Source organism: Heterobasidion irregulare, assembly GCF_000320585.1.
Source record: "Heterobasidion irregulare TC 32-1 unplaced genomic scaffold scaffold_04, whole genome shotgun sequence".
Lineage (NCBI taxonomy): Eukaryota > Fungi > Basidiomycota > Agaricomycetes > Russulales > Bondarzewiaceae > Heterobasidion > Heterobasidion irregulare.
The window spans coordinates 537,365-562,423 of NW_009258200.1; the positions used below are offsets into that span (position 1 = coordinate 537,365).

At 49.1% G+C, this 25,059-nt stretch overlaps 13 protein-coding genes across 13 annotated transcripts; 8 read left to right on the forward strand and 5 right to left on the reverse strand.

Annotated features, from left to right (window-relative positions):
- Window positions 1-759: 759 nt before the first annotated feature.
- HETIRDRAFT_316111 (uncharacterized protein) lies at window positions 760-1,911 on the reverse strand (the record flags this gene model as incomplete). Its single annotated transcript, XM_009546628.1, has 1 exon — window positions 760-1,911. One exon carries the CDS (start codon window positions 1,909-1,911, stop codon window positions 760-762), a length of 1,152 nt encoding a protein of 383 aa, XP_009544923.1.
- A 1,480-nt stretch (window positions 1,912-3,391) lies between these two features.
- Window positions 3,392-3,608, reverse strand: HETIRDRAFT_315073 (uncharacterized protein; the record flags this gene model as incomplete). The annotated part of the gene is made up of 2 exons (XM_009546629.1): window positions 3,392-3,486; window positions 3,536-3,608. 2 exons carry the CDS (start codon window positions 3,606-3,608, stop codon window positions 3,392-3,394), a joined length of 168 nt encoding a protein of 55 aa, XP_009544924.1.
- Window positions 3,609-4,304: 696 nt separating this feature from the next.
- HETIRDRAFT_315786 (uncharacterized protein) lies at window positions 4,305-4,523 on the forward strand (the record flags this gene model as incomplete). The annotated part of the gene is made up of 1 exon (XM_009546630.1): window positions 4,305-4,523. One exon carries the CDS (start codon window positions 4,305-4,307, stop codon window positions 4,521-4,523), a length of 219 nt encoding a protein of 72 aa, XP_009544925.1.
- A 562-nt stretch (window positions 4,524-5,085) lies between these two features.
- On the reverse strand, window positions 5,086-8,059 carry HETIRDRAFT_444419 (uncharacterized protein; the record flags this gene model as incomplete). Its single annotated transcript, XM_009546631.1, has 5 exons — window positions 5,086-6,097; window positions 6,148-6,308; window positions 6,363-7,413; window positions 7,469-7,667; window positions 7,965-8,059. 5 exons carry the CDS (start codon window positions 8,057-8,059, stop codon window positions 5,399-5,401), a joined length of 2,205 nt encoding a protein of 734 aa, XP_009544926.1. The 3' UTR covers window positions 5,086-5,398.
- Window positions 8,060-8,983: 924 nt separating this feature from the next.
- On the reverse strand, window positions 8,984-9,929 carry HETIRDRAFT_426198 (uncharacterized protein; the record flags this gene model as incomplete). Its single annotated transcript, XM_009546632.1, has 4 exons — window positions 8,984-9,286; window positions 9,352-9,490; window positions 9,734-9,801; window positions 9,897-9,929. The coding sequence occupies 4 exons, from the start codon at window positions 9,927-9,929 to the stop codon at window positions 8,984-8,986; spliced, it is 543 nt and encodes a 180-aa protein (XP_009544927.1).
- Window positions 9,930-10,427: 498 nt separating this feature from the next.
- RNase_P_3 (RNase P) lies at window positions 10,428-11,282 on the reverse strand (the record flags this gene model as incomplete). Its single annotated transcript, XM_009546316.2, has 4 exons — window positions 10,428-10,663; window positions 10,715-10,816; window positions 10,872-11,041; window positions 11,095-11,282. Coding segments are annotated over 4 exons (696 nt in total), but the record flags the coding sequence as incomplete, so codon positions are not given.
- A 1,184-nt stretch (window positions 11,283-12,466) lies between these two features.
- On the forward strand, window positions 12,467-12,714 carry HETIRDRAFT_315565 (uncharacterized protein; the record flags this gene model as incomplete). The annotated part of the gene is made up of 2 exons (XM_009546633.1): window positions 12,467-12,615; window positions 12,672-12,714. The coding sequence occupies 2 exons, from the start codon at window positions 12,467-12,469 to the stop codon at window positions 12,712-12,714; spliced, it is 192 nt and encodes a 63-aa protein (XP_009544928.1).
- Window positions 12,715-12,998: 284 nt separating this feature from the next.
- On the forward strand, window positions 12,999-13,213 carry HETIRDRAFT_314965 (uncharacterized protein; the record flags this gene model as incomplete). The annotated part of the gene is made up of 2 exons (XM_009546634.1): window positions 12,999-13,083; window positions 13,137-13,213. The coding sequence occupies 2 exons, from the start codon at window positions 12,999-13,001 to the stop codon at window positions 13,211-13,213; spliced, it is 162 nt and encodes a 53-aa protein (XP_009544929.1).
- Window positions 13,214-14,005: 792 nt separating this feature from the next.
- HETIRDRAFT_426200 (uncharacterized protein) lies at window positions 14,006-15,364 on the forward strand (the record flags this gene model as incomplete). The annotated part of the gene is made up of 7 exons (XM_009546635.1): window positions 14,006-14,087; window positions 14,322-14,458; window positions 14,509-14,611; window positions 14,661-14,778; window positions 14,829-14,936; window positions 14,986-15,088; window positions 15,140-15,364. The coding sequence occupies 7 exons, from the start codon at window positions 14,006-14,008 to the stop codon at window positions 15,362-15,364; spliced, it is 876 nt and encodes a 291-aa protein (XP_009544930.1).
- A 2,038-nt stretch (window positions 15,365-17,402) lies between these two features.
- Window positions 17,403-17,798, forward strand: HETIRDRAFT_27881 (uncharacterized protein; the record flags this gene model as incomplete). Its single annotated transcript, XM_009546319.1, has 1 exon — window positions 17,403-17,798. A coding segment is annotated over one exon (396 nt), but the record flags the coding sequence as incomplete, so codon positions are not given.
- A 398-nt stretch (window positions 17,799-18,196) lies between these two features.
- HETIRDRAFT_316812 (uncharacterized protein) lies at window positions 18,197-18,586 on the forward strand (the record flags this gene model as incomplete). The annotated part of the gene is made up of 1 exon (XM_009546636.1): window positions 18,197-18,586. A coding segment is annotated over one exon (390 nt), but the record flags the coding sequence as incomplete, so codon positions are not given.
- Window positions 18,587-20,086: 1,500 nt separating this feature from the next.
- On the forward strand, window positions 20,087-20,353 carry HETIRDRAFT_50009 (uncharacterized protein; the record flags this gene model as incomplete). Its single annotated transcript, XM_009546337.1, has 1 exon — window positions 20,087-20,353. A coding segment is annotated over one exon (267 nt), but the record flags the coding sequence as incomplete, so codon positions are not given.
- Window positions 20,354-21,547: 1,194 nt separating this feature from the next.
- Window positions 21,548-21,814, forward strand: HETIRDRAFT_28208 (uncharacterized protein; the record flags this gene model as incomplete). The annotated part of the gene is made up of 1 exon (XM_009546321.1): window positions 21,548-21,814. A coding segment is annotated over one exon (267 nt), but the record flags the coding sequence as incomplete, so codon positions are not given.
- Between the last annotated feature and the right edge of the window lie 3,245 nt (window positions 21,815-25,059).

A 25,059-nucleotide genomic window follows, 5' to 3' on the forward strand; every position in this document is an offset into this window, starting at 1 on the left:
CATATGCTGGAACTATTTCCTCGATAGGTCGTTCCGTTTTTGCCTTGTTTGCCTTTTCTGCCAGTTGTTGCGACTTGTTTCCGATGGAACCAATATGAACTGCTTCGAGAGGATGTACTTCTAGTGGGTTTTGGTAGTACCATTCCTCATAGAATTCGGAGAAGAAGATGTCTTCGATTTCGTCTTCTTCGAAGTCGTCTTCTATTCTGGAATACCCAATTGTTCTGTTTTTTCTTTGCCGGGTAGGCATTAATGCTTGTAGGGTGAACTTGGGTCAGCTGACTAGACACGTGGTGGCGCAATTTGAAAACATAAGGCTGTTTTTTACCCAGTTAATTTGCGGGTTATGTTCATACAACCAGTCTGTTCCCAAGATTACGTTTTCGCCCCCCAGATTAGCGGCCAGTAGTTCGCATTGTTCGTCGTGGTAATTGCCTTCTCCATTCGTTATTCTCATAAGCACGCAGACTTTGTCGGTGATTTTTCCTCTGTCGTTGGCTGTTCCATCTATGTTAAACACAGGGATAGGTCTGTCGATTTTCTGCATTGGTATGTCGTTATTTAAGCAGAATTGTTTGTCAATGAGGAGTCCTTCTGCTCCCGAATTGATCAATACCCGAGCTTCGGTGGTTCCTTCTCTGTGTTTTAGATGCACGTTTATCCTCATAGACGATTTCTGATTGGATTTCGTGAGCCGTATGAATGTTTTTACAAGAGGATCTGAGGTAGGTCTACGGTACACCGGGGCCGTAGGCCTATTTAAAAATCCGATTCCTTCTTCTTGCTCATCTCGCTTAGCTCCTGAAGGAGTGCTTCTTGTTCGTCCCACCTCATCTTCCCGATAACCCTTTGGATCTCTTCTCGGCTAATCTCATGCTCCGTCTCACGTACAGGCGCATCCGGTCCGGGTGCGTGGGCCTGGCGAGCTGCGAGTCTGGCTCGGAACGGGTTAGTCATTGCCATGCTTCTACCTTGCGTCGTAGCGCCTCCCTGAGCACTGCTTGAAGTTCCTGTCGAGAGCGCTCGGCCATAGCCGCTTCCTCCGCTTCCCATCCTGCCGCTGGTCTGAGCCGAGCGGTTCCCCACCGTTCCACTACTCTGTTGAACATATCTAGCTGACCCTTCATATACCCTAGACGAACCCCTGACAGGGCATTGGTTGGCCATATGTCCTTTCTGGCGACAGTAAAAGCACCCACCCTCCATTCTGAGGCGGTTGCGCTCTTTGTCGGTGAGGGTCGTTCGGACCGTGTCTACGGCCATGGGGACGACGGAGTTGTTCATGGAGGATGGAGCGTTGGAGGAGTTATAGCGGAAAGGGTTGTTGGATCGAACAGAGGCGGAGGGTACGGAGCTTTTTATGCTTTGCAGCTCTCTCCACTGGTTATCGAACCTTCGGGTGTATTTTACCCAATCGTCCATGGTCGTCGGCATGTCAGGGAGTCTGTAAATCTGTTTGAGGATTTCCGGGTGTATGGCGCGGCGGAAATAGTCGACGGTGGATTCGAGGTCAAATCCGCTTTCTCCTGCCGTCATGAGGTAGTCCGTGACAAATTTGTCTGCCGACCGCTTTCCCATTCTCATTGTGAATAACTTTTGTCTCGCCTTCTGTTTGAGACTTTCATCTTTGAATGCAGCGGCTAATTCTTTTAAGAAGTCCTTGAACGTTCCCCACGTTTTTCTTGTTTCCGTCGCCTTGTATTCTCGAAGTTCTCTGTCGAAGTAATACTTCTGGGCGAAGAGTGACGCCGTTCCTTCCCTCATGTATGACAACACCATCAGGGTTTTATCCTTATCGGTGTTGTACTTGATCGGGTTGGCGAGAATGTACATGTGACATTCATATATCCATTCTCTATACTTCGACCTCGTGCCATCGAAATCTTTCGGTTTGTTTCCTTTGTCCGACATTTCGTCTTCGTCGTCTGTAGCTCCTGTGGTTGGTAGAGGGTTTGGTCATGGGTTCGGATTTGGATTCAGTTGACTCGGCCCTGCTATAGGTTCCGGGTCTTCTTTGTCGACCGGGGTTAGTACTCCTGCAGGAATTGGGGTTTCTTCGATGTCCTCTTTGGGGATGTCGACTGGTGATAGAACGGGTCTGGTTCGAGTGGGGGAATCAACGGTTCTGAGGGGTGCTTTCCTATCTTCCCAGGGTACTAGCGGGGCGTCAACTGTTCTTCCGCTATTTTGTCCTCCTACGTAAACCCAGTTTCCCTTGGATGTTCTTCTGATGGGTTGTCCGAAATGGACAAATGTGTCGGAGTGTTTCAAGTAGTCGGTTCCGTGTGGAACTCGCCCTACGCTTCTTCCTGAACCTTGGGAAGTCGTCTTGTTGGATCAAAGAGCCCACGCTAGTCTCGACCTGATCAAGGTTCGAGGGTCAAGGCAACAGCAGCTCTTCCTGGCCGGGTACAGTATTTCTGCTTCTGGTATAGTACCGTACGTAACGTCGAGTGCAATTGTTTCGGTCGTACCTCCACTGGGTTGATTACCAGATAGAAGTATTCTACAACCTAAAACGACCCACACTGAAGTGGAATTGTCCAATCGTTCGCTCGAAGTGTATAGTAACTATTACGGTCGACGGACGCTTGTCTTTTGGGACTGCCTAGCGCCGTATGTATCTAGCCGGTGTTCTGCTGCAAAGAAAAGGGTGGAGTAGGATTGAGTGTGGAGAGGCTATCCAGATGTCACGAACGGCTGTTTGGGACGAGAGAGTCCTAGGCCACAATTAACACAAGAGGTTTTTGAGAGGATAATCGGGACTGATCAGACTAGTGTCTTACAACCAGAGAAGACTGTGTGAACAGCAGTTCCTAGATTGGACAGAAGTGGATAGCCTAGGGCTTCCACACTGCGCCGCAGTATCCATAAATATGTACAAGCAGATGCATGGACCAAGTATCAATGGAACAGGGACGCGAGGTATGGTCGGGAGAAAGGTCCTACGAGTCCTTATCAAGAAGGTGGGAAGAAGTAAGTAAGCAAAGGCGAGACGTTTCGTAACAGCATCCAGAAGATGGGGCTGTGTGGGATTAATGGAGAGATGGAGTCATGGAGAAATGGGATAGGAGATGGGGGTAATTGTTCTAAGAGCACAAGGTCGAGGATGGGGGAAATCGGTGAGTGTAGTGATCGGTTCAGCAACGAAGGTGGGGTTAAGAAGAAAGTGGAGTCGAGTGGCAGCGAGAGTGATGGCAAGGATTCGAGATCAAGATAGTGATGGTGGAATAAATATTCTGGGACTATATCAGTGTTTCCAAACAGACTTTGGTTGGCAGATGTTTCTTGAGTATTAAAGCTGTCAATAACTGTTTGTCATTCTTCGCACTCTACTATTGGTCAGGATGAGCGATGTGTATTCCTTGAGGTAATTTTGAATACTAACCCTCTATGGTGGGCTCCAAAATGATAAGCTAGAGGTGGCTCTAAGTGACAAGCACAATACTAAAACAACCTCTAATGCAAGGGTGCTGGAGCTAGTATCTAATACACAAGGAATTGTCAGTGATGGCTTTAGAAATTGAAGGCGTACTGAGAAGCAACAGAGAGTATGAGATTATAGTGCCCAAACAGTTTTGGGACTGTGCCAAACACTGACCGAACATTTGGTTGGTTGTGTTGGCAATTTGGTCAGTAACAAGAAGGTAGTGTTGCGACTGACAACTACATGCTTCAAGAGCCACACAGGACTCTGACAATATACAAGGGAAGATGGGGGGATATGAGCAAAGAGATGAGTATGAATGTGAATGAGGCCAAACAACAAGGATGACAAGTTTTTGGGAGTCGACAAAGACAATTTTGATGGTTGAGACGAGTGCAAATGAGCTTTGAACTGTGGGGTGCGAAAGCTGGTTTATTCCAGAGGTGTATGTAGGTTTTTATAGTAAACAGAGCCCCTAAGTAAAATATCAAACACAAAATGAGAGTAGATGTTAAATGGGTGCCAAGCCCTAGCAATCAGAGAAGATAAGAAGGTAGGTGAGATGTCCATATGGGTTCTGAAGGTGATAAGGTAAAAGTTAATCAGTGATGGTGAAATCCTGAACATTTGGGATCTATCGCCTGAGTGTAGGTAGTCAGAACAGGTGTTGGTAAGCTAATGAAAATAAAGAAGACATAACGTACAACCAAGGTGGCCAAGTAAAATAGTGCAAGATAACGTTTGACCGACCATGTGGAAGTTGGGAAGATAAGTGATAAGGACTGACCAACTCATGGAGGACATTGGCTGACCTAGAATACTAGCTCTGATCTCATAAACACCTATTGTAATACTCCTATGCAGTCATGGTAAGTACATGAAGTGTGGGCAAACTGACCCTAGTGCTGCTAAACATCCTTCGGTGGGTTATGGTTGGTCGGGTGGGGACCAACCATGGCCAGTGCAAGTCAGTGTCTTTGGTACTTGTCTAGTGCTGTTGAGTATCTCCCCAAAGCTTCCCAAATACCTTCCTCGGACCTTAGCGCAGGTGCCTGCTCATCAACAGAAAAAAATAGAAAAAGATAGAAATATATGACTAAGTTCCAAAAGGAAATTTGTGCATTTCCTGATGCGCATCCAGCCCACCAAGACACACTCTACTAACAACTCATCTCTCATTGTCCTGAGGTATGCTAGTCCTTCTTGTATCTGGGGCACCTTCTAACAGCAAGGCCTATAATGGTATTAGGTAAAAGTATGATGCAGATTATATTGACAGTTTGAAATGGTACCATGTGAGGACAAAGGACAAGGGAAAATCTCATTCAGAAACTCATCACTCATTACTAGACTATATTGTGTCTTCAGTTATGAAACTTATTCTGCCTGTGTCTTCGCTGACACAGTTGTCAATGCCAGATTGGGCTGCTGGATTCACAAATGGCGCTAACATCATGCAGTTTATCTTTCTTCAAGAAGATTAACATAGACAATTCCATGGATAATAGTTTTGTGTTCACGATGCCATGCTTACTCTTCTGCAATTCAGCATGGGAAACATATTGGAAATGTGTATGGGTGTCAAGAAATACCAGGTAAGGCAAAGTGTCGAGTCGTCCAATCCATGCTTCTCCTTCAACCAAGCGATACGGGTGCATGAGGAGCATAATCACAGGCTGTCTACGAGTAGCATACATCAGAAGAAACTCTATACTCAATCAATGGTAGAGACATACTAATGCTTGGGAGAAAGAACCAGACAGAAAAGCAGCAAAACAAGTACGTAGGTCATTTTCAAGGCAACAGTAACACACGAGAAATTCTGCCAAGATGACCTACCCTTCCAACTCCGATTCCACCGTGATAGGCAAAGTTCCTAGCCTGCGACTTTCTCTCTTGGAATCTTCTCCCATCCTGGAGCCCTCACCGTCTGGGGTTCCAGTCTCTGTCGTCTGCGACTTGCTCGATTCTTCACTCCTCACCCTGGTGGGCTTCAGTTTCTGCCTTCTGGCGCTTACTCCCAGACCCCTCGCTGGTCACGACCCCATGTTCAGTTCTCCGCCGCCGGCTCTTGGATCCTTCAGTGCTGAGACCGGCTTCATCACTCTTGCGTTTCTCAGTCGCTCGTAGTTCAAACGCTCGTAGCGGAACTGGCATAACAGATGGGGGAGGCCAAAATTTAAGCATGTCACAGCTTCTGTTGTTCGTCGGCCATCCATCCTCGCCAAGCTGCCTTCTGTATATCTGGAGGTACGTGTCTGAAGAAACCAGTTGCTTGAGGGCCTTGTCCTTGGAAGGGTACGGCGATTGAAATGTCGGTTCTATCATGATGTAGAATGGTACGAATAGCGTTCGAAGATCGTTGATCAGTGTGGCATGCGCGGGATGAAGGAATTTGCTAATGGTTGCATATGAGAGCTCGGTAGGCGGCGCATAGTTGAAGAAGTCCTTTTTGCCTTGTCCTCCACGAGTCTGGAGCGCGCGATCTCTGAATGCGCTATCAAAATGACGATAGACTGCGCCAGAAACCTCATCATAGAGCGAAGCATCATGCTTGACGTATCGGATGCTGTAATAGAGAAGGACGTGGAGGAATGATTCAAGATCGTCGCGAAATTCATGAATTTTGTTCATTCTGAGAAGATCCGCAGAGATATATTGCCATGTTCCCTACATGCCAAATCAGATGGAGGTCTCTCAAGCGGGGAGAAAAGACTCACCGTCATAGAATTCAACGCAGACTGCGTCACTTCGCCATCGTCAGACAGGATTGTTGCCAAATCCCAATCAATAAGGAGTCCAGTCCCTTCATCTGTGATCAAAATATTCCCGCCACTGATATCCCGATGGAACACCTTAGCATTGTATGCTTTTTGATGAGCTATAGCGCATATTTAGCTATAGGTCAGAGAAAGAATCATGATAAGAAACGCACCTTCGATTGCATGCATAATAACAGAGCACAGTTCGAAAGTCGAATTGAAATCGGACAATGGACGGCCGATTTCTTTCAGCACAATCCGATAATGCCTGTGCTTCTCTATCTCCTTGACCTCAGAGCCCTTTCTTATATGTGCAAATTCATGGGTTCGCGTCGCCTGGTTTCTCACATCTCCCGAGTAGAGAACGTGAGGAATGTGTGGAACCTGTGCCTGCGCCAGAATCGCATAAGTCTCTCCCTCTCTATGAACCCCGTCAGCAACGTATCTCCAACTGTCCTTGAGAAATACAAGCTTCTTCGTCGAAAGATCGAACGCCTCGTATCCTCCGGTGGCCCTACCAGTCGGGCTCCGTCCTAGGTACTGCGCTTGAGATGCCACCAAGAAGTGCTCACTCTGATCCTTCTTGTTTACCACAAGGAACTTCCGAAACGTGTCGTCCGAAGCGTATCGCTTGGGTGGGTTCACTTCATCCTCGCCCCTCAGACGCGCTAGGACTTTGGCCCGTTTGTCCAATTCCACCTTTGTCATCTCAATTTCCTCCACTGTTGGCCTCGATACCGTGATGTCGTGTCCACGCTGCTCGTCAGAGAGATAGTTGTATTGCCAGAAGAATCTCGCCAGATGAACGATGTTCGTCCGCCAGTCGAAGCGTTCGGTAACGACAGCACCAGCACGATCCCAGCGAATGAAACGAGCGTAGTTTTGGAGAAGGAGGACCGAGAAGACGAAGCATCGGGGCTGTGATTGAAAAATGAGGTTGGTGTACGATATGATTTGACCTGTGTTATATATGGCCTTATCAGCCATGTGCTGAAACGAATGCCCCTTTCCAAGCTTCGCATCTGTATTCAGATCCACGAACGGATCTTCGGCCAACGGTTTACACTCGATGGGTACCTCCACCTGCTTGAAACTCGCACCGAGTTCTGGTACGTTGCTCGCATTGTATACAGATATATCGGGTTTCCGATTCAAATCCTTTTTGAAAGTCGTGTTGACGAGGACGAGATTAGGACAAATGTCGGCTTCATTCACAGCGGCTATCTACAATATATAACGATTGAGGTATGGTCCGATGGGAGAATTATAGAATACTCACAAATCGGCCCTCGAATCCTATACCACCGGTAGCTTTGTCCTTGAAAGCATCGACATAGCCTTCCGGAAGTTCATGAACGGTCTCAGTGCGCATGAAAGTATCGATGAATTTATCGACGGGCATAGGCCCACAGAATTCATCCCGCATTTCTTCGGCGTTTTTCGGATATTGATGGGAGGCGTTGTCAGGACGTGCAAGACTAAATCGTTGAGTAGCTGATTCTTTATATTTTTGTGGTTTGTCACCGGTTTGAGAAAGCAGAGTAGACATATTCGTCAAGGGAGTTTCAAGGGAATGAGAAGAGAACTTACAGGAGATAATTAGTGCTTGAGTCCAACAACCAATGCTCGTTTTACCCAGTGGTCTTGCAACGCTCTGAGATCGTGGACGTTGAAATTGAAACCCTGAAGGCCTGAGGGCCTGAATGCGGACACATCCGCCGCCGCATAATTCAAGCCCCGCGAATGGGCCACTCTTTCATTGCAACCCCTATTACCTGTTTCTAGCACCTTCTCCTTCCGATACCTTCATCCGCATCCCTAAATCTTCCGTGGCAGCCATGGCCATGGCGTTCACGGCTTTGATATCCATGGCGTTCCGTTTGAAACCAAGCTCGCTGGTTCTCGTATCCCATTTTCGAGATCAACCACTACTCAGTTTCCGTCAAAAGACCCATCCGCTCCCTGCATCTAACATGTTACTCTCCTATGTGGCAAACACAATAGGCTGTAAAACTCCATGGACGCTTGAGCGAAGCTCCAGTGTGCCTGTATCCATACTTCAGTTTACTTTGCCGGTATTGCCTCAAGGCAAAGTAGGTCGTACCCATTTATTCAAAAGATAATCGATGTCTTGCAAAGACGACGCGAGCGCAATAATAAATATGCAACAGTCGCACTGTCTCAATCAGTCCTTGCAGTGCCCCGCCACCGCGGTCGACATGGTTAATGAAATCGATCGGAGTTTAGTCAGACAATAGTGAGAAGCGCACTTTTGAAAGACGGAAGGCGTCCTCTAAGGGGATCTCCTGAAGCTGGACGAAGCAAGCATAAGGCGGTGTTTGACGATGTCCATCATACAAAGGGACAGATGTCGAGTCACGCACGGACGTCCAAGCTGCACTACGGCTGTGCAGTGCGAGTGACACACGTGAGCTACCACACTCAATGACAGGACGGAGGATGTCCAGCCTCAGATCTTGAGGAAACTGATCGTCCTGGCGAGACCCACCTTGTACTGCACGGAATTGTTTTTCTTCATGCCTCACAGCATCCGTGGAATCCTCCGGTGTCTCTACACCACAGCAGTCTCGTTGGTTGCCACAGTGTCTTGTGGCACACATGTCAACGCCTCCCACTCAGTCGACGGTCATATCTCTCCACACCCGACTTGCCAGCTCAGCAGCGTCTGGACGCAGTCGTTGCTCGATGCAGGATTTGATCCCCGCTATATTGTGTTCGTGCATCACTTCGGGTCATACCACCGTAGCTCGCCACGCTCAAAATACGCTGAGGGTCAAGGGGGTTGCCGACGCTGCCACAAGGTCCACAGCAGCTCGAAAACGTTCGAAAACATGCCCAGAATTGGCGGATGACTCTGGTGCATGATATCCCAACTCGACTTGGCCACCTGACAATCAGCCTGCTCTTCCTCTGAAGATTCCAAGTCTCCACCGGCGCCAGTGACTTTGACCTCCTGGCTGAACAGGTAACATCGTTGTTGGGCGTAAATTCGCGACGAGGAAAGTAATGAGAAAGTCATTCTTTGTGGGCAGGACGAATAGTAACATCCGAGAAGGTGCCAGGGCGTCCGCGGGGACTAGAGGGAAGGTCAAAAGAAAGGGATCAGAGGAGAACACCGCGGGGCGATGTCATCAAACATACCAATGAGTCCGTCTCCGTGAACAGACGTTCGGCAGTGATAGGTGACATAAGAGAAGCCTTCGCCGCGCAGACTGGAAACCATGCAAACAGATGAAACCATAGTGTGAGATGGAGCTTTCGCATTTCGTTGCTTGAAGGACTAGAGACAACACGACATAAACACAAGGGTCTCAGATTGGGGTCTCAATCTGTGATATACCTTGATCTCGGGCCGATGTTTTGAAGCGGTACATCAGTTGGCGGCAGAGAGGGAGATGGGGGCATCGTCGGTACGCGAAGATGCAACTGGGTCGATCACCAAGGTGAAAATAGTACTAGAGACAGGTTCAACAGTAGAGAGTTAGTCGCTGCTTTAGATTTGTCTGCGCCTTTCCTAACGTACCTTGTGTCCCTTCGCATCTTTTTAACGATCTCCAACCTGCTGATACTCTCGTTAGACTCTCCAGATTCCTGAAGAAATTTGATTTTGTTTTCATTCTGCTTCTGCAGGTCGACCCTCACATGCTGATGAGCGTTGATTCTGAACCTGGCTATTTCTCGCTGACGTCCTTATCGAGAGGACTTTTGCTTTTCGGCATGTTCGGAGGGCGACTTGGTGCTGTTGCGAAGGGTCACGTGCTTACATATCGTCCGCATTATTGGATGTGATCTCTACCAAATATCTGTGACAATGTTGTTGACGGGGTACTGAAAGGTATTGGGCGAGTTCAGTAAAATTAGCAATGCGCTACCAATACCTTGCAAGACTCGGTAAGTTCCAAACGCTCTCCATCGACTCGTTCTAAAATCCTTGTGAACGACCTGCTCTTCCCATCTTGTCTTGCAAACGTCCTTGAGTTCATACTACTACCACCAGAGCACGGGTCAGAGTAGCAGTCGATCTTTAATTTGACGGGTATGTTCAAGCAAGGACTTGTAGGTCTCGTTGCTATCGGTCACACGGGGATGAAGCGCTGTATGGCGATAAATGTCTGTACCATGCTAGTCGATCGCGTGGAGTAACCTGTTATAAAATAGATACGTTTCACGTCCTTTGATCTCGGTGGGACAAGGAAGGACATACGGTAACGACCATGTTATAGCTCAATGGTCTCCTTCGGCTTGAACTTCTTTGATGCTCGCTCCACAGAGCGGAACTGAAATTGATTCCCGTACAGCTCGAGCTCTATGTGCGGTGCTTCCAGCACAGTATTGCTTGTTTTCGATGATTGTGACGAGGAAGGTCCGGCCGCAGGCGATGAGGAGCTTGTTGTATCAAGGGTGGAGTAGAGGGGGACCGCGAACGCGAATACTGAGCCATGCTTCGGTATGACTGGACAAAAAAATGCGTATATCACTGGGAGCGATCGATTGAGAGGCTTACGCTTCGATTTGTTCGTGCGTGTTACGACTCTGAAAGCGTTCTCAGTTTCGTGCACAACGATTCCCGAGAGGCCGATCAGCGCTGGGTTATTGCTTCGCCTTACTATAGACAGCTAAATTTGGTATATATGGTTGTGCAGCTGTAATGAGATATTTACCTGTCATGATTGATCCATGGAAGTCGGCTTTGACCAACTTTGCATGCATACCCGCAGACGACGGCATATCCTTTGGAGAAGGCGTACCCGAGGCTGGAAGGGCTGCAAGACCCAATAGCTCGGACATATACCCTAGCCACAGACGATGCAGGGGTATGAACAACTCCCATCTATAGCAAATACGATAGGCATAATTCAACCTGAACAGTGATCAGGCACGCACCTCGCTTGTTCCTTCTTGAGCTTCCACATGCCCTTTTCGACAGCCTCGTTCCGCCCAATCACGCCCAACCGCCTGCGCTCTTTTGCCTTCTTGATCTTTTCCACCTGCGCGGCATGCAGTAGCGCAATCCTGCTCTTCTTTTCTGGATTTTCTAACAGGATGAACTGGTGACGGATGCGCTCGTTATACGTAAATGCGGCCGAGGCTTTTCCGCTGACGCCAATCGTGGAATGGACATATTTGGGCGTGAAAGGCGTGGAGCTGGTGAATTGTGCGCGTCGGTTCTGAGGAACGAAGTGAGGGGACGCGATCATAGGGGGGAGTTGAGGGCGCATGCCTGGGCTATTGCAGATATGTCTACCTGTAACGTTCATGAATAAAGAGTACGCATATAAACGGCATTTGACCAAACATGCCTGGCGTGGTATCAGTCCGTCCTGGTCTTTGTGAAGCTCGGTGTATAAATCCCTCATTTTGAATGAGACGATGAGCAGGCAGCTCTCGGCCTCGGTGTACGTTGATATGGTCGATTTCTGAATTCCTGGTCCCTAGAAGGGAGCAGGTCTCTGTGCAATGAGCTGTGACGTCACAAGTTTGATTGTAACGCCGTATTTTTCCGAGCAATTTTCTCCGTGGACGACATAGGCCATTCTGATGTCATGAGAACGTTTATCGTCTCCTACTCAATAGCACGGCCCTCCGGGCATCCCTTGGTCCCAGCACCATTTCCAAGCAGTCTCCTCAATGTTTACCGTTCAAGGGCTCTTTCTTTTTTCTTACTTGCGCCACGCTCTGCTACGCTACGCAATGCGTGTGGTCGTCTCAGGCTGTCAGCTCCTTCGTGCCAGCGTTGGAAGTCATTATCAATAACCCGAGGTGGGTATTTGCAAACCACAGCAACAGTTTGAATAAGTAATGCAGCGACCGAACTATAGATGGCCTTGTGGTTCTGAAAGATTTCTAGTTTCAAATCTGGACCAGAGTTCGACCCCGATTTATTGATTTAGAATTGTTTAAAATCCTGTGGAAAGTGGATGCATTTCCACAGGCCTTTAGAGCGAGTTCTAAATGCTAGATTCTTCCGATGGCTTGGTTGCCGCGTCGGCACGAGCGAATCCATTCTGTCGGAGCTTGAGACCCCCCTTCTAGATTTTGGAACTGGAAGGGGGGCTCCCCCCCCCTTTCCAGTTCAGATTCGCCATTGTAAACGCGTTTTTTGAACTCCGCTTGAACCTTGTCGTCGCTATCCTGCGAGCTAAGGCGAAAACACTGACACAGACAAGAGCTTCGCTCCATAACACCTAATCATCATTGTGATACCAGAGTCTAGCAAAACCAAGTCATCAAGATCCACTGCATATGCTATTATCCAATGTTATCGAAGCTGAACAGTAGATGGTGGACTTGTGGTGTATCTGCGGTGGACTTATCCGTGCTGGCTGCACGGAGGCAGATCGTGATTGAAGCTCCGCTTATATCAAGTGCGTGCGTTCACCAAGTCATAGATGGTCTTATGGTTCTGTAAGATTTCTAGTTTCAAATCTAAAACAAGGTTCGACTCCGATTTATTAATCTAGAACTGCTCCAAAACCTGTGGAAATGCATCCAGTTACCCATTAACATGCATTGTTTAAATATAGACACTACCAAGGCCCAGTAGTTCCAGATCGCTCTTCTAAATCTTTTGCAATTACGAAGAAAGAAAATCGAGTTCTTCCACAACATTGGATGCATTTCCACAGACTTTAGAGCAGTCCAACTTGACGAATGATACATGTTCCGAGGCGTCTACCTGCTGATTATACATGTCAGGCGTACTAACAACTTCTGTAGGCCCTCGCCATTATCGTGCTTGACATCGACATCATGGTTCTGGCCGGCTCAATGACATCTTTTTTTCAGTGATGCCATCGTACGCTGGAGGATACAGATTGAATGGAAGCATAATGTGGGATTTGTGTTTCCAATTGAGCCTTATCATAGATTCTGGTGCGAACCCTCTTTTCTCTGATCACCATTAACTCTGAAGTGTGTTGTATCAGTGGTCGACTTCGTAAGCGTCAACAATGTGTTATTTTCAACTACCACTGCTCTCCTCGCCATACGTGGCTCCACATAACCTAACTAATGGGTGAGGTACAGTGTTTAACAATTTCATTTCAATAATACGCTATACGCGATCTAAGCATCAATCGCCATATCACTACTGATTAGGTGACAGGTTTTCATTTGAAGAGAAAACACAGAGTTACGTGATGGGAGGTTGTGCATGAAATGATACAGTGAGATGGCCCCGTGCGTAGAGCTTTCTCGCGACTCCACTCCTAACGACTTGATGTCCAGATTTCTTCCTCTATCAAAGGGCACAAATGTACCAGAACGATGTCATTTCCTTAAACGGTGGCACAGCCTTTCTCCGTGCTATATTTTATCGCTCATCTGTTTCAAATCATCGCGCTTGCGGTGCAAACCTGTCTTAATCTACATAGGCTTCGCCGTTCTATCAACGTCCATTCGTGTCAGAGTGTTGATCAAACATCAGGTGACTAAATTGTGCTATCCAACTCCTTAAGAATTCGGATCAGATGCATACGGTAGCTTGCTCATGGCACCTCCTCGTGCGCTCCTAGGGATCTGGCAACAGTATTGGCCTATACGATTCAAGGCGGTTCTTTGCATTCTCACAAGAGAAAAGCTTGATGATGAGCATTTACGGCATCAATTTTCGGGGGGGCACCGAATTCTATCTATATCTCGACGAAGCGCTTCATACATCGTGAGTACCTAGTTCATCGTTTCTGTTCATCAATCATCGCATGTCATCAGCGACCACATACTATATATATAACATTGCAGGATTGCGATGCGCATACACTCCCATCTACGCAAGCTGCCCATCCTCAGACACATAATGGAAGCCAACTACGCTATCCAAGATATGCGTAATAATCGGTTAGCTTTAATGGATCTTGGATTTGAGACTAGTTTCTACGGTGTGTAGGCTCATTGTTAAGCCCAAAAGTTTTACTTAGGGAACAACTATCTATAGGTATCTCAGTCGTGTCCTTTTCAGTTTCAACGTATTTTCTTGCGTGAGTCGGCCTAGTATCATAGGCCAAATACTGGTGTTTGACTCTGAAAAAGTCACAAGGGGCTCAAAACGAAACCGATTCTGATCATGTTCATTGCAACGTTAATTGTGTTTGCAAGTTCAACCTGCCATGTAGTCCTGGAATGGAAAACCTACATGATCTCGCATCTGGATTACGATTGCCCTATTGGCAAGCAGTTCGGGCCTCCTGAAGGCATCAACGCGGAATCTACGAGAATAGAAAACGCAAACAAATATTTGTCCATGATCAATGTAAGCCCTTCAAAGATCACGATTCTTTACGATGACGCTTTTCGTCGCAGTACCTATTTAGCGATGTAATCGTGATATGGAGGGTGTGGGTTATGTCGGAACACAATATGAAATTAGTGTCTTTCCTCGCGCTACTTTCTCTAGGATGTGCTGGTACGCATCCTCGTGTGTTTTCGACGCTGCCACCTGACGTGTATATTAGTGGCCTCTCTCATAAGTATCAACCATCTGTCTAGACTATATGTCTTTTTGATCGTCGCCTATTCCACAACGTTGGCAACGAATCTGATTTCTACTATATTCATGGCCGTCAAATCCTGGTCAGTCTCCGCTGTATTTCCCAGCTCAATTCATCATTTACGGACCATAGGCAGCATCGTCGGCTCATAAAGACATATCTTGGTGATGTGTGTACGAAATCGCAGACCGGATCTATCCTCGCCCTCTTGATAGAAACCGGTTCCATGTATTGTCTCATGTGGGTGAGCAACACAATAGTTCTACATATATACATACATGTCATTCAGGTATATGCGACAGATCAGCTTCTTTGTAGTCGCAGTTTGGTCTGGGTTTTGGGAAAACTACACAGGCAATATCTTAGTTTTAGGAGGCATGGTTCAGATCTCTGTGCGTTGCATACATATGTTCTTTTATCAACGCTTATCCCACAGTGACCAGGGGAGCTACCCAACTGCGGTCATCGCCCTGGCAGCATTCCAAAAGACAGCTTGGGACATGAGCATTGGGATGGCATCTCGGAACGTCTCTGAGAGGCATGTCGCTCCGAGACACACTCGCGCAGCATCATCGACGATACAAATTGGCTACTATCAACACACTTCAGCGCTCGATGGTCGCCTGAAAGAAGATTCTGCACCTGCCGATTTGGCAGAGAACGTTTGAGTCCGTGTGAGTACTCCTTTCCGGACTGGATATCTTTTCCCAGATCTAAACACTGCATCACCAGGTGCTCATTTTTTCGACGTCTCGCGGTGCCATTGCAAAATACATCAGTCTGTGAGGGCATTAATGACGGGATTAGGCGGGTGCAGAGCATGTAGGTAGCTTCCACATGCTTCGATATGTAGGAACCAAGAAAATTTATGCTCTATCGAAGCCATACGGTGCCCTGGCCACCTCCGTGTGCAACAATACGCAATGTCCTGTGCATTCTTCTTACGTTTCCTCTGCGCAGCACCCATTTCGGTGCGCAGGATGGCTTTCTGAGTTCTGCGAATCGCAGCATGACCTTTGTGCTCAACTCATGAATGCTTCAGGCCTTGAGATAGCAGAAACAACGCGAAGCCAAGCAGTATGGAGGGCATTCATCTGATCAGCTTCGCTTCAAATGGACGCAAAGTCTCTATCTCGCAGGCGGAAGACGATATACATAGCTGGGATTTATCTGCAAGCTGCGGAGAACCAGACTGTGCTGTGTCTGACTTTGTCCCATGACTCGACCTTTTTTTGCGCGCGCAAAAATGCGCAGATCGCGCAGGAACTTGAAACGCTTATAAGCGCTCTGTTTGCATCCAGTGCGTCTTCAACTTACTTTCAACCTCCATCTTCACCGTGTATCTATATATTCATCGGCGGACGTCCATCTCAGGCACCCCGGCACCCCTAGGACCCCGGATTTTGTGGTCATCGCTGTCGTCTCAGCACCGCTGCATCTCGTCAACGCGACGACTTCTCAGAATCCACATACTTCGAATACACCTAGTTAACCCCACTGCATAAGTCTCATTAAGGAGCTCAAGGTCGCATCATGACACCCCTAACCCGGGCATCGAAATCGACGAAGTCACCATCGACGGTTCGGGGTCTTGGCTCACCTGGGCGCCGCCCAACGCGCTCAATGGACATAGACGAGCTCATGGAGGCCTCACCTTCAGAAGTAAAGGATGCGGATGAAGCAAAAACTATACTGGAAAAGAATTTGATGGTTATCCTGGGTGAAGAAATCACTATCGACACTCTACGCGCCTCGCTATGGCATATCTCTCAGGGTGCCAAAATGCCGGCTACAGCGAAAACATTGGTTCAGGCAGTTGCCTTGCTATTGGGAGAGATTGACGAGGACCTAAAAGTGGAGAGCATTGCAGGGAGAGTTACGGAAATGGTCCTGGACAAGCTGAGTCCGGACATTAATCAACTCGCTTATATGAGTGAATCTTTGAAGGCCTCCAGCTCCTCGGTGGAAATCTCGATCGCCTCCCTATGCGACTTCCCCTCCCATTCACAGGCGGAATCAGACTCCCTTCAGAAGCTAAAGGACAACATAGAAAGTTCACGCCAGAGCCAAGCAGAGGATAGCAAGATGCTCCTTACGGGAATGCGGGAAGTATCCGAGAAACTGAAAGAGGTCGCTAAACGAGTTGATTCCATCCCCATCCCCTCCACCCCGTTGACCTCCTCCGTCCCACATTCCGACCCCTCCTGGTCGTACCGCAACGCGCTCCTTAATACCTCCGCCAGCGGTCATGGGCAGAACCTTGTCGATCCCAAAGTAGCCCGACAGTCTATTCTGAAGGCCAGGCAAATTCTTGTCGATCTGAGCTACCCTGGAAGCGAGACGGTCCCGGCGCGCAGTCTCGAATCCATCCGCGACACGGCAATCCACTTCTGCAAGACGGCCGAACCCCGCCCCTCTTGCGACATAGTTATCGAGGACATTTTTAGAATCCAAAACGGTGGAATCATCTTCCAATTCAACTTGAAGGAAGCCGCAGACTGGATTCGCTCCCCCCCGGTGAGCTCGCCCTTTGCAAATGCCTTCGGCAACGGAGCAGCAGTCAAACTCCGTCTCTTCCCTCTCCTCCTCCGTTTCGTCCCCTTCACTTTCCGCCCAGATGTCCCCGCTGATCTCAGGGAGCTTGAAGAAAGGTATAAGCTCCCCACACTGTCTCTTCCCTCCGCTCGCTGGGTCAAGCCCAAAGAAAAGAGGCATCCTACCCAAATGGTAGGTCACTGCATTCTCAATGTCTCTTCGATGGATATCGCAAACCGATTGATCATGGATGGTATCACCATCCGTGGGCGACGAGTTCTACCCGAACGGCTCAAGGCCGAACCAATTCGGTGCAGTAACTGTCAGGGCTATGGCCACATCGCTCGCAACTGTAACCATCAGAGCGCATGCGGCACCTGTGGTCAGACCAGTCATAAGACTGTTGACTGCAACGCATATCGGACCCTCCATTGCGTGTCCTGTGGGGTGAACACGCATGCCAGCTGGGACCGGAATTGTCCGGAATTCCTTAAAAGGTGTCAGCTGCTCGACGAACGCCGACCTGATAACCAGTACAAGTACTTCCCTACAGAAGACCCTCGTACTCATTTCCGGTTACCAGCTAAAGTCCCTATGGACCGCCGGTACCCTGACGAATTTGCTGTCCATAGTACTCGCGAGAAAACGGCTTCGGCTGCTCCTCGCACGCAGTCCACTATTCCGGGCTACTTCGCACCGACGCAGACGCAGTCTCAGAGTGCAACTCATCAGCGGTCTCAGAACCGCCACCCAGATGACCTCGAGCGTGATCAGCGCCCCTACAGGGAGCTGTCCCATGGGCTGCCCTTAAACGTGCCATCTCAGCACTTGCAGGTGCCCTCAAGGGGCCAGTCGCCGCAAACGTCGGCATCTCCTTCTCTGTCCTACATGACCCTACGTCCTGAGAGCGACATAGGTCCACCTGGTTTACAGAGGCAATTGCCTCCCACGCGCTGGGACGATCAATGATACACGCTCCTAAGGAGTACTCGTCCCAATTACGCATCTGGCAGGAAAATGTAAATACCTCGGATATCACCCAGCATGGGTCTCTGAATACGAGAGCGTATGATGAGTACGATGTGATCGCTTTCCAAGAGCCGTACATCGACTTCTTGGGGAACACCAGAGCCTCGCATGACTGGCATGTACTATACCCTTCGACTCACTTATCTTCAAACGAGCCTAAACGCTCGGTACTACTAATCCGCTCCAATTTGCTCTCCTGCTCTTGGCGACAAATAGAATTCCCCTCCAACGATGTCACAGTGGTTCAATTCATGGGCGATTTCGGCATTCTCACCCTGTTCAACATCTACAATGACTGCAACCATCAACGCACGCTGAACACTTTGGGAGATTTCTGCCGACAGAAAGGTGATGTCATTTTCCCCCACGCCGATGCGCACCTGATATGGCTAGGGGACTTTAACCGGCACCATCCTCTCTGGGACCATGCTGACGACACACGACTTTTCACAATGGAGGCAATGGAGGAAGCCAACTACCTGCTTCATACCCTAGCCGACCTCGACCTACGCATGGCCCTCCCTCCTGGTATCCCAACACACCAACACCTAGTCTCAAAGAAATGGTCTCGGCTCGACAACGTATTCTGTACACCCCACACGCTAGAAGCCCTCGTTTCATGCGACACCATGCCCGCTCTTCAAGGACCCACCTCCGATCATCTCCCCATAGTAAGTATTCTCGACCTCCAAGTCCCGCACAAAAACCTCCCCCCAAGGCGAGACTTCCGTAGCACGGATTGGGAAATCTTTGAAAAGAAGCTAGATGAGTATCTCTCGGCCAAGCCCCCCCGTGCACTGACCACTCTACAGGAAGTCGACGATGCGGGAAGGCACATCATCAGTGCTATTCAGCACACGATCGACGAGGTGGTCCCTACAGCCAACCCGTGCCCTCACTCCAAGCGATGGTGGACAAAGGATCTGGGAAAACTTCGACGATCGATGGTCTCCCTCACCCGCAAATGCTATAGGCTGCGCGATGTGCCAGGTCACCCTCTCCATGCTGACCTACAGGCGGCCAAGGCTAAGTACACCAAGGCCATCCGCTCGACAAAAGAACGGCACTGGAAGGACTGGCTAGATGAGGCCAGCAGTAACGACATCTGGACGGCAAACCGGTACATCTCAACCCCGTCGGGTGATGGGGGAAAAACTCGGATCCCAACTTTAAAGGTAAAGGATGCGGAAGGTAACGAACAGTTAGTGGACTCCAACGAGGACAAGGCAAAGGCCTTGGCCACCGCCTTCTTCCCTCCACCTCCAGAGCATACAGACATTGACCCTGGGTTTGTCTACCCTCGGCCGGTATGTAAATTTCAGCCCATCACTCGAGATACTATCCGTAGGAATGCAAATCGGCTGAGCCTGTATAAGGCACCGGGTCCTGATGGAATCCCTAATGTCGTCCTGGTGCGGTGCATGGATACACTGATCGAATTTTTATTCCACCTGTATAGAGCTTTCTTTGCCTTAGATACATACTTTGATCCGTGGCGGGAGTTCACAACCGTTGTCCTTCGCAAACCGGGCAAGCCAAGATATGACGTTCCCAAGTCATACCGACCAATTGCTTTGCTGAACACTACCGCTAAGCTGCTGTCTGCTATCATTGCCGAACAACTTACTTTTATAGGAGAGAAGTACGAGGGAGTACTACCACCCACACATTTCGGAGGACGTCCGGGACGCACCACCACTGACTCGATGCACTTGCTCATACAGAAGGTCAAGCACGCCTGGCGTCAAAAGCAAGTTGCCTCGGTCCTGTTCCTAGACATAGAAGGAGCATTCCCCAACGCTGTTACAGATCGGCTCCTGCATAACATGCGGAAACGAGGCATTCCAGCTAAGTACATTTCATTTGTGAAAAACCTGCTCAGCAACCGTCGCACCGCCCTACGCTTTGACGACTATGTCTCGCCGGCCATTCAGGTCATCAATGGCATCGGTCAAGGCGACCCGCTTTCCATGATCTTGTATATTCTCTACAACGCTGATATTCTCTCCATCCCCAAGGTAGCCCAAAAGACAAATGAATACGTCCTCTCATATGTCGACGACACAGCCCTCTTGGCCATTGGCCACTCCTTCGTGGACACACACCAAATCCTGGCTGACATGATGACACGCGAAGGAGGCGCTATGCAGTGGTCTCGCGACCACAACTCCCAATTTGAGCCGAGCAAGTTTGCCCTTCTCGACTTCACACAAGCGAAGGAAACGGACCCTACGCGCCCAGGAAAGAAGAGGGCGCTCACACGTCCACCGCTTGTCATTCCCAATCTTGCCATTATCCAGCCCAGCCCCAGCGCTCGTTACCTGGGAGTCCTTTTTGATCAGGAGCTCCGCTGGCATATTCAGGCGCAACAGGCAGCGGGAAAAGGAGCTGCCTGGACTAACCAGCTAAGTCATCTCGCTAAGCCCTCCTTTGGACTGAAACCTGCTCAGCTCCGGCAGATGTACATAGGAGTAGCGATCCCAAAGATGCTCTATGCAGCTGATGTATGGTGCACACCCATCCACGGCGGGGGTCTCAACAAACGTCGGTTAGGCTCTGTCGGTGCTATAAAAGCGCTCGCGCGGGCACAGAGAACGGCCGCAAGAGCCATTATGGGAGGGTTGCCCACGTCTGCCACGGACACCCTCGATGCTCATGCCAACACCCTCCCAATGGAACTCCTCATCGAAAAGCACTGCGCCCGTGCCGCCACACGCCTAGTATCGCTACCACCTTCACACCCTCTCAGTCCTCTAGTCAAACTCTGTGCCCGCACATACGTCAAGCGACACAAGTCCCCGCTTCATCACCTCCTTCACCTCAACCACCTCCACCCTGCGCACTTTGAGAAGATACGAGCTGTCACCTCCCGTCCAGGTGCCCGCCCGCTTGCTAGTTGGTCTATCCCAGACTCCCGCGATGACTCTGTAGCACAAGACGGCTCCCAGCAGGCCCAAATCAGGGTATACTCCGATGGCTCCGGTCAGGACGGACAGATCGGGGCTGCAGCAGTTCTTCTGCGCGACAACAAACCGCCTCGAACCCTGTTCTTCCACCTCGGCACAGACACAGAACACACTGTGTACGATGCTGAAGTTCTAGGCACACTTTTAGCCCTCCATCTAATTAGCACTGAACGTAACTCCAACGTACCCATCTCCATCAATCTCGACAACCAGGCTGCGCTGAAGGCGACCCTCCACCCCCGCGCTGGTCCAGGCCAGTACTTAGCCGTTGAAGTTCAGCGCCTGCTGCAGGATCTCAAGCGCAGTCGAAAAGGGACAGACTTTCAAGTGGAATTCCGCTGGGTAGCTGGACACGAAGGGATCGAGGGAAATGAAATGGCTGATGTGGCCGCCAAAGAAGCGGCCGGGGGTCGCTCAAGCCCAGTTAAGTCTCTACCCAAACTCCTGAGAGACTTTAAAGGCAGCCCTCCCATAGGAATATCTGCGACGCGCCAGATCCTGCTCCAGAAGGTTATGAGGAAATGGAACACACTATGGAAGGCCTCCCCGCGATACGCCAAGCTCTCTCGCATTGACCCCAAGCTCCCATCTAAGCACTTCCTCAAGCTGGTCCAGGAAGAGGAGCTTCGACGAGGCCAGATCAGTCTAATATTTCAACTTCGCACAGGCCATATCCCGCTTAACAAGTACCTGCATCGCATTAAGGCCGTCGACTCCTCCCGTTGCCCGGCCTGTGGTGAGCCGGACGAAACGGTGAAGCACTTCTTATTGGACTGCCCAAAATATAGCTTCGAAAGGCACGTTCTACTCAGTAACTGGCCGAGGCACCGTGATGTCCCACTTTCCTTTCTACTTGCAGACCAGGAGGCCTTCAAGCCTCTCCTTCGCTATGTTCAAGATACAGGCCGATTCCCCACACAATACGGTGAGATCCGCCCTCGTACATAAGATATGATCACGCTTCGCTGTCCCTTTTTCCTCAGGGCAACGACTCGCATCGAACAGCCCTCCTATCTCGATGACCCTTGGCATCCTGTCCAACATCTACCCCACAATTCACCTTTCTTCAAACTCCACGCTTTGCTCGAATGAAGTACGCAGGCGCGGACTTAGCCTCCCGCGATGCGTGTGTAGATCCGGTTGAGGAGTAGGAAGCAACGGGGGAATTGGGGCAGCTGGCAGTGCAAGGCTCAGATTCGGAGGGAGTTGCCGAGGTTTCTTTTCAGGTCACTCCCCACCTACACCAAACGTCCACCGCCGACCACATTCGACACGCCATGCCCTAGTTGATCAGAACCCCCCCCCCCCGCCCTTACCACTTCACAGCGTTTTTTCGCCAACTCACAGGTCTCACGTCTCTCATTCGTGCATGCCCGCGCAAGCGGGCGAGCATCATTCTTGAACGAGCCCAGTTCTTTTCACACAATATTCGCCGGCAAGGATCAACCCTCAAATTCACACGACCGGAGCTGGTTCGGAGGCAAGGTTGGGCGCACAGGAAGGAAAGGGAAGGTTCATATGTACTTGAAATGTCGAACATAGGGTTCTGTTACCCTGATACGACAATAAATGGGATTAAAAAAAAAAAAAAAAAAAAAAAAAAAAAATCTATATATTCATTCTTGCCTTCATCATTTGCTAGATAGATGACAATGATGTTCTGTCCTAGGCCTGTCAAGCATACATGCTGCTGCAATTGTGCACGGAGGACCCGGCCTACGCTATAAAATCTGGTTCTGTGCTCCTAGGTATGTCCTAGTCAATTTCTTCCACATTTCTTTTTATATTCAGCCGGACATCCTATTTTCTCCACCGTGCAGCAGTTTTGCCTCCCAATGCCCCTACATAAAGTTGTCACTTCAGCTTCCCCGTCTTTCATATATATCAGCGTCGCTTAATTCATCTATTTTCTAGGATTTCTTTATGATTTTGGGGTGGTCAAGGATAGCCCGCACTTCCATGCCTGGAGAGCAGAAGCACCTTTTACAGTAATGTAGGCTTGGGGACTTCATGCAATCAAATGTTGCAGTATGATACCCGACGTGTGTGCGCCATTCATCCCGGCAGTCTACAGCGTCCGATCTTTGTTGGAGAACATCGACACTCAATGATCAGATATAGAACAGTTTCATTAGGCTGGTGATGCTTAAAGGCTAGCAAATTGCTGGTATATCTGCGGAACATCGAATCCGTTTGTGCATTTCTACCTTTTGTCTCGGCTCAGGATTGTCCTCATGTGAACAATTGTTCATTTCATGTACAAAGTCGACTATTCAGTTCATCATATTCATACGCTCATAGTGGCGGACATATATGTACGTTATCAACATAGACTTAGCTTTGTTGGCCCCCAGAGCTTTGGCAGGGGCCACGCAGCGCAGTTGTCCGACATGCTGATGGATGAATGCAAGCAATACGTTGCCTAGGGTGGCTAGGCAAGCAATCTTAAACGCTTTCATGACACTCCGATGACTGGCAGTCAAGAGACGACGCAGAGCGATCAACGGAGTTTTTCGATGTAAGCTGAGAAGGGGTACTTTTTCACGTGGCGCGCTCCTAGAGCACCCGCAGAGCTAAGATAATGACATTCCATAGTCATTGGTGCCATTGCAGGTAAGATTCGTAAGACAAGTCAAAAGAAGACAGGCCACATCGTTGCCCTCTTCAAATGACATGCGGACGCCGAGTTTTGAAGCCGACCTCCAGTCCGACAAAGAAGCAACTGTATTTTTAAGATAAAAGCATGGAGGTCTACCATGTATGCAACATACCGCAAAATTGTCTGAACCATGAGCAGACGCGTGCCTGCGTGTTTGGGAATAAAGTCCGAAGCATAGCAAGCGACTAGAAGCCAGCGTGCTCAAGAAAAGATTATCGACTCACTTCAGCGTAGATCTCGGCCGCCCACTTGCTACCCTCGGACCTCCTACTAGCATCATCCTCGAGCGCTAAACTTTGCCAGTGCTTGCTCTTGATCCAATGCAGACTTGAGGCTCGATTCCAGTGCGCGATGTATAGCCAAACTTGAATATCGTAAGCATCCTTCTCACCTCTTGACTTTTCGACTCTGTTTTTCGCTTATTTTGTCTTTTTTAGGCGTGCTTTACTAATAGTCTTAACCTCTTGTATGATATCTCTCTTCCTCAAGATATATAGATGCATCCTATCGTCGAATGAAACTCGCTTACGAACACATTACATGGCTCCTTTGCGTGGAATGACGAGAAACTGCGCAGGCCAAGGGGATTCGTCGTGCGATTCGGGAACGCGTTTTTTCGGTAGTAATGCTGATAAGACCCATCTGTCAACGTTTCTTCCAGCTACTGCTGTCTCGCAAATCCATACGCACGTGAAGTCCCATCAGCACGTCTGCTCTCCTAGTCCTTGTCTTTCCCACAAACCTCGGCAATGGAATCGAATTCAGCACAAAGCTAGTAGCGCGCGCTGATGATAATCAGAGAATGCAGAGTCGTTCCAACCGGAAAGGAAATACACGGTAAATTTACAAAGATTCAGCATTCGTTGTGCTGAAGAGAGCGACAGCGAATTTAGCGATAACGATGAGCGCCGTCGCGGCCGATAGATCGATTCCCACTTTGGGCAGAAGAGCACAGTCCATGTGCATATACGAGCAAAAGGACTTCCACGTCTATTGCATCTGTCAGCGTCATGGTCCGATGTGCATCAATTATGGGTCATCCGTGATAGAACAACGATGTCATTGTCTCTGATGCTGTTTAATTGCACCTCATGTATGCACCGCTGCAGGACGTCTACTCACTCTTCTATATTCTAGCTGGCTCATCTCTCTGGAGCTGGTAATATATTTATCT